The 8,041-nt window shown below is 37.8% G+C and overlaps 1 protein-coding gene across 1 annotated transcript in view; it reads right to left on the bottom strand.

Moving 5' to 3' along the window:
- Positions 1–623: 623 nt before the first annotated feature.
- col12a1a (collagen, type XII, alpha 1a) overlaps positions 624–8,041 on the bottom strand; it is a 270,018-nt gene continuing 262,600 nt past the window's right edge. Inside the window, exon 65 of the mRNA XM_060831214.1 lies at positions 624–2,132. Within this exon, the coding sequence (XP_060687197.1) occupies positions 1,993–2,132 (140 nt within the window). The 3' untranslated portion in view covers positions 624–1,992. The remainder of the gene's footprint in view (positions 2,133–8,041) is intronic.

Genomic DNA, 8,041 nt, shown 5'->3' with positions numbered 1-8,041 from the left:
ATCTTATTGCAACGTTAGCTCTTAGCATAAGCTATTCAATTCGTTCCACTGCCCAGCTCTTTCTCTGTTCCATTCTGTATCAATCTGCAGCACGGTGGACGAGTCGTTAGCATTGCTGCCTCACAGGGACCCAGGTTCAATTCCAGCCTCAGGTGACTGTCTGTGTGGAGATTGCACATTCTCCCCGTGTCTGCATGGGTTTCCCACCACAGTCCAAAGATGTGCAGGTTAGGTGAATTGTCCAAGGGAAATTGCCCATAGTGTTCTGGGATATGTAGCTTAGGAGCATTATTCAGGGGAAATGTAAAGTAATAGAGGTAGGGGAATGGGTCTGGGTGGATACTCTTCAGAGGGTCGGTGTGGACAAGTTTGGCCAATTGGCCTGTGTTTGCGCTGCAGAGATTTTATGATTTGTGAGCATAAAATGTTGCCTGCGGTTCTTCTACCACTCTTATCAGTGAAAATATTTTCTCCTTATTTAGTCACTGTAATATTGAACACCTCCATCATATCATTCACTTACTCATTTTTTTTCTCTAGGCTGTATACATAACTGAAACACATCATTCCTGGTATCACTCGAAGTAAAATAAAAATGTCATTGGCTAAATGAAGACAGAGAGTTTGGTTTAATTTCAGTAGTTTTATTGAAAAATGCCTCTTTCATTTCAGAAATAAATAGGAAATTTAGGCTGTGAAATTCACAATCTGCAGTTACAAATATGAAGCAGCAATTCTATATCCATAGTCTTGCAAACAGATTCCAACTGCATTCGAGTTTCTGAAAACACTATATTCTGGTAAAGGTTCCATACTAAATATACATCACAGACATGCATTTCCACCACCCTTTGTAACAGATCTGCTGAGAACCAGCACATTTATATTTAAAGTTTTAATGTAAAAAAAAGTTATAAGCAGTGTTAAGTACTGTATTGGTAGGTACAATGATTTTAAGCAGTATTTGTTTTAAGAGTGTGTTGCACCTAATTCTTGATTTAACCAGCTGATACACTTGTAAGATAAAGTAACATATTCCTAATAGGATTATAACTGAAAATACAGATAAACTATATAATTGGAATGTAGTAGACAAGCTTGTCGTATTTAAATAGCATTTGAAATGCTAACATGGGATAAAGTTGCAGAGTAACCATTGTGAAGGGTGAGTATTGAGTGCCATTAGGAGGAAGGGTAGGAGACTGTCTATGGTGTGGATCAATGTGGGCATTTTTTTTTGTTTTTTTTCTATTTTGAAAAAAATATTGATTATAGGATTTTTTTGTTTTTTTTTAGCGCAGTGTAAATAAAGTGAACAGAGGCACAGTTAAAACCAATCTCTGCAGGTTGAGACCAACAGAACAGGTGAGTTACTACATAGAAGCATATACACAACAGTGGAAAGTGACAGATTGAGATTACACAGGCGTTAGGTTCATTTTGCATCAGTCACATGTGCAAGAGTCCTGGCTTTCAAACATTCGTAGGGAAGGGGGCAGGGTAAAAAATTAGCTTGATTGTCAATGTTAAGAAAAGTTATTGCTGCTTAGTATTTCTTGCAAAGATGTAAATGCAGTTTGTGCAGGGCACAGGGCTGGGATGGACAGTTGTCTCCCTGTATGATATCCCAACTCTTTGCAATTGGAAGTTTCTGACTTTTGCTATTCCCCAGTGCACCATTACAATTACAAGAGGTATAGATAAGGAAGAGCTCTCATTATTTGTTCAGTAACATTAAAAGAAATGTAAGTTGAAAAGGAGCATCCTTGTGCTGTGGCTGGAATGAGAATAGAGTTATCTTTTACTGGTCATAGCCAACACCAAAATTAAGTGGTTACAAGTCAAACTAACACAGGTTTGCTCAAATTTAAAAGCACAGAGATGATCTGCAGATGTGAATGCCGCAACAAAAGAAAGATTGAAATTTTAGTTCATATAAAACCACTCCATGCCCTCCCCTGTTTTTGGTATTGGATAAATGATGGTCGTTCCTCATGAATAGGCTCGGCTAAATCCAGGCGACTGAATTTCAGTTTCAATTTGGTCTTCTTCCTCTTCCCTTTCTATGGGTACAACATGGGTTTCTGGTCGATAAGGTTGCGGTTCGTATGGTCCTGGTTGGAAATATGGGTCTAATATAACAAACACTATATTTGGCAATCACCAATGCTCTTGTTTAGACATGCATTTGACATGTCATAGGCAAGTTAAATTCTTATAACATATACATTTTACATATATATATTTGTAGGCACATTCATCTGGAAATGAGGCTTTTGCTCAATTATACTATTTTCTAACAAAGTAGTGGGGTGGGTAAAATTGCTTTCTTTTCAATCGTTATTAATATTTATAAAAACAAGAAGAGATTTTTTTTGTTGGAACAAAAGAAGCAATAATTGCACAGAATGTATAATCAACACTATGTAGTGACAGGGCAGTCGAAATCATGCTGTGCTATTGTAGTAAGGGGCTGCTTTAACAAAGTTGCTGAGCCGAATGTTAAAATGTATGTCATATGAATTTCTCAGCCTGATCATTACTAATACAGAACACTACGATTTGAACTGCCCATGGCTGTTAAAAATTACCCATTAACTTCAAAACAATAACATGAAAGAGAATCATTCAATGGCGATTACAGTTTTAACTGAAGACCACAATAGTAAAATGGAAAGAGCAGACAAAAATAAGTGTCAGCAAACATAGAAACGCAAGAGAGAAGGGGAAACAAAGTGAAAAGCAATGGTGGGTGCACTGCTAAAACTTAAGTTTCGAATTCACTAATCAAATGCTGGCAGAGGGAGCACAGGTCAAAGGCAGAGCTGAAATTCCAACCCATGCTTACTTGTGACTGTGAATGCTCAAAATTTGTGGTGCTGCTCCTGTACTACAAGCTTCTGTCCAGGTGGAATGCCACAACAGTTATGCCACATGGTATTCCTTCTGCCAATCATGCATGATTGCACAAAACCTATGTTCTTTCTAGCTGATCAATACTTCCGAAAGAAATAATTTGCATTGCGAAGTTCAAGAAGCCTGAAACAGAAATCATTTTTCCTAATGTCCCACCACTGAAATGTTTTGGGATTGAAGTCAGTCTCTTCCAACAGCACAAGATGGATAATAGTGAATTTTAAGCCAGTTTTACACTCTGCCTAATTTTCCATTCCGTTGGATAAGAAATTCAGCCAGGGCATAGAACAGACTGCCAATTTGCCATCACCCATCTTGCAGCTGAGACTGGTTTTAACTCTACTTTTTCCTTTGACATTTGTAGGGTATTCTCAGTGTTCTAGTACAGTTTCAGATGGGCGGTTCCTATCTAAAGCAAGTAGCAAGCAGCAGGCCCGAACGCAGAAGCCGGTTTACTAGATGTTACAGCTGGTGTGGGTTGTAATTCAGTTCGAACCTTTGCGGTGCCGCAATTAGTTATTTACAGAAACAATACGACAAAGTAATTTGAACATTCCAGGCTAAAAAGTCTGTGTTTTGTTTTGTAGCTGTAGTTTGTAAAATGGTGTATCTCCACAAGGTTAGTAGTAAGTTTAAGCCTTGTTCATGAGTGAGACTTTTTTTTTGCTTCACGATGAAACAGCCTTAAAAGGACAGGCATCTGACGTCTGTTTCATATATAGAAACTGCAAACTCTCTTAGTTTAGTAGGTGTGTCTTTCTGTCTCCTTACGAAGAACTGATGGTCAACAGAGTTCGTTAAATCAACTCCTGGTGAATTTTCCAAAAAGGCTCATTTCTTATTAAGCTCGGGAACAAATATTTCAGAAACAGGGCTTTTCGGTTTTTGTGAACATCATGGGTAACCTAGTAAAATTTATCCGGAACCTGAAACAGGTTAAGAATGTTGTTAGTTTTGGGAAAAATTGCTATATATTTTTGTTTTTTTTTCTGCAGTGGAGAATAAATGAGCTATTTCTGTTTTGTTTTTAATTACTCAGAACAAAAATCAAACACATAACATCACAACAGTTAGACTGTTAACATATCTGGACTGCCCAGATTTTTTGACATTCTGGTTGGTGCTAAATTCTAGTCAGTCTTGTGACATAATAGCTACTTTCAAACAAACAGTTTGTCTTCCATCAATACAAATCGGGGTAGAACGCAAGGTCACTAGCATCAGAGCACTAAGAATATTAAAGTTCGCTTTGTCAATACTTTAATTGCAATTGCTTTTAAAGCAGTATATTTGAACTATTGACGACAGGCGAAAACATTATTTTTGCCCGAAATTATAAAGTAAATTGGACTTTATAGTCTTAAGTTATAGCTAAATATTAACATTTCTTTTAGTTCCTTTAGCTTTTTTTATAATCAGATTGAGAGTTTTATACTTCGTTAATTTTGGTTAAAAAATGGTTATAAGATTGATTACAAACATAATGCATCTATTTAGAGATCAGCCAGTAGCTGCAAAGCTCTTTTATAATTGCAACAAATTGTTTGTTCCTTTTATTCAGAGCCAGCTTTCTCTGTGATTTGAGCAGAGCTTAGTTCCAGCAACAATTTGACCTGAAATGCTGCAGTGCTGAGTTAGGAGGTCATATATATAATGGATCACTCGGGGATTAATAGCCGTGTAACAGAAGGGAAGGGGAGCTTCAGCTCAGAGATCTTGGAGAGGAATGGAAAGCTTACATTGGGTTGTTGAGGGAGGTGAAGCTCTGGGCGTTGGATTGGTGAGTAAAAACAAGTCGTAGGTATGGATTTGATGGATGATTAGAAACTGCACAATGAGATTGATGACTGAAGGGGAACTGATGGAAATTAGGCTACCCTACATATACTGAGTTGGTTGGAAGAGGATTCATTTCTATTGGCTGCTTTCAATTCACTTGTTAGGCTGCATAAACTTTACTGGGATTATTTGCTCCTGGTTTCTGAAAGTTTGACGAAAATTCAAAATTTTGAGACATGAACCAAGTCAGTCGCAAGAAAACTGGTACAATTACCAATAATTTGAATGTATTGGTTCATAACAGTGATAGAGAATTGAAAGACAAGAACAGTAATGCAGCTGGCAGGCAGGATATGCATTGGATATATTTAAGGATAGATTTGCAGGATGCCTTACAAAGATGTGCAATGCCTTCTGGATCACTCTTTACAATTAACCTGGTCCCACATTGCTATCCAAGCAATAGACCTAGGCAGCTACAAAGATATAATAGTTTACCCGCTGAAAAGGGACAACAATGTTATTTTTGCAAGGAATGCTTCCAGGCTTTAGTTTCCAAGAAATATCCAGATAACCAGTAAAATCCCACGAAAAGTTCTTGATATGGGATAGGGTCTAAGGGGAATATTCTGCTTACAGTAATCAATGCAAGAAGTTACACTGATGGATTAAAATCTGGTTTTACACCCTCCAGCTAATGGAGGAGGTTTATATGCTGAATTCTTCTGGGTTATACATCTGGCTTTCTTTAAGAAGTACTTCATTGAAACAAATGTTTTTGTGTTTAGCTACAGACTGCTCTATATGTGCTAATCTTAACATTGTAAATATTGAGAAGGTGTAGTAAAGATATATTTCTTCAAGCAAACCTTTTTGTGCAATTTTTCAATTGGGTAACTTTGGGGAATAAGGTGCTTCAAAAAAGAGGAAGAAATGTGTCATTACACCAGTGTTAATACAATTTGTTGCTGTGCAAGAGATTTCTCCATTAACAAAGTTTTCAAGTATTTAATTTTAAGAAGATGGCACTCCTTAAAAATCTCAACACTTTCCCTTGCCTTCTGCTGGCCAGAAATAAAAAGGAATACTGAGATCATATTGGGTTTAAAGGTAATTATCTTTTTTTAAACATGCAATACAAGTTAAATTGTCCAAAGTAACAGGTGATCCATCTCCTTCCTCAAAAGAAGAGAAACTTTGGAAAACTTTTATTTTTCATAAGTTTTTAATGATCAGTACAGTCTCTTGTGAGGCTAGATTTATGTTTAATAATACTTATATTTTAGTAAAATACTTCAAGCCAACCAAGGCTGTTTAATAATGAAGTTTAAAATATATTACTGTTGAAATATTATTTTTCTTTCTTAGCAAAGAAAATAAAATTTCATTCATGATCACACTTTATTGCATTTAGTTAACAAATAGCCTATCAATGTTCTGAAGAGATTGGTCTCCTTGGATTTGAGCTAATGACATTTTTGCTAGACAATAAGCCAAAATCTGTGGGGTCGTTTTCAGTATCTCTCAGACATGTCTCACTACATTGGTGTTTCCCTTTCAGGGCTCCCTCTCTCTTAGCTTTGAGATTGGACTTATGCCTATTGTTTGTTAATATACATAAAAGAGATGGAGGCTGATTTAGCTCAGTTGGCTGGATGGTTGGTTTGTGATGCCTGGCTTCAGTCCCACACCAGCTGCAGATACCATGAAGGACTCTCCTTCTCAACCTCTCCCCTCACCTGAGGTATTGTCACCCTCAGATTAAACCACCACTAGTCATTTCTGTCTAATGAGAGAGCAGAAAGTCTGGTAAGACTATGGCAATTTAACTTGACTTAAAGGGGTAAATGCAAGTAAGATATTTTCCCTGGTTGGGAAGCCTAAAACCCGGGAGCACCGTTTATAGATAATGCGGGGGCAGGGAGCACTTAGGTTGGAGATAAGAGCTAAGTATTTAACTCAGAGGATTGTGGATCTTTGGAATTTATGGCTTTGGAGGGCTGCCTTTGAGTTTGTTTAATCTTGAGATTGATAGATTTCTGATTAATGGTGCTGTACAGGGTTATAGGGATGGAGTGGATAAATGTTTGAACAGCTTGTATTGAATGGTGGAGAAGGCTCAATGGGCTGAATGGCCTACTCCTGTCCCTATAGTCATGTGATGATATCTGATCATGTGCTATTGAATCAAGTTTCGTCTGCTTGCAAACATTACTCCACCCAAACTTTGCTTTTTGTATCTTTGCACGTGGGTTTAGCCAGCAGTTGTAATGACTGAAGTTGTAAGAACCACAGGTGCAAGCCCAGAACTACGAATTAATCCAGGCAGGAAACAATTAGGAAAGCAAACACACAGTTGGGAGTACAAGGCAAAAGGTCTTATTGCAAGAATATAGGGTCGTGGTGAAATTATACGTGGTGCTGTGTACAATTCCTCTCTCCTTATACTGAAGGAATCCTCAGAAGGACTGATTTCTGGGATGAAATCAGCTGTTCAGAGAAATTGAGAAGAATAGGTCAGACAGTTAGAAGTTATCATTGAAACATGCAAAATTCATATGGTGTTAACCAATTAGAAGCGGAGAAAATATTTCTCCTGGGTGGGGAAGGTAGCACAAGGGATCATGATCACAGATGAAGGGTGGCCCATTTAGAACTGGGAAGGGGACAAATGTCCTCACTCAAAGGGTTCTGTCCTAGAAACCTAGGGATGCTCAATCAGTTGGTGAGCTTAAGTCAGAGGTCAAGAGATTTGTGGATATTAAGGCAATCGAAGATGTAGGAATAGTGTATGAAGGTGGGGTTGAATTAGAAGATCAACTATTATCTGAATGAATGATACAGCAGGCTCAAGGGGCCAAATGGCCTCCTATTACTTATACCCCTTAAGCCTCTGTGTTGACAATTCAACTGAGCAAAATGTCAGAATCACACAGTACAATAAAAACCATTTGGGCTATCATGCCTGTGCTGATTTTTTGATAGGGCTGGTCAATTATCCCACTATTTCCCTGTTGACCTGCAAATCATTTTTCCAATTCTCTCTTGGAAATTATGATTGAATCCACTTCCACCACCTTCAGGTGGTGCCTTCCAGGTCAGAACAACTCTTTGCATAAAGAGCAAGCTTTCCTTATTTCCTTCCTTTTCCTTTGGGGAAATATCTAAACTTATGCTCTGTGCTAATTCTTCCTGTCAGCAAAGGAAACAGTTTTACCTTATTTCCTAGATTTCACACACAATTTCAAACATCTCTCGTGAATCTGGATGGAGAACAATTACAGTTTCTCCAGTGTTTGCACTTTACTATGATCCCTGGAACCATATCAGTAAATCTCCTCTGTAC

This window comes from Hemiscyllium ocellatum, chromosome 10, assembly GCF_020745735.1.
Source record: "Hemiscyllium ocellatum isolate sHemOce1 chromosome 10, sHemOce1.pat.X.cur, whole genome shotgun sequence".
Classification (NCBI taxonomy): Eukaryota; Metazoa; Chordata; class Chondrichthyes; order Orectolobiformes; family Hemiscylliidae; genus Hemiscyllium; species Hemiscyllium ocellatum.
Note: the sequence above shows the minus strand (reverse complement) of the source record. Positions and strands in the feature narration are given on the sequence as shown.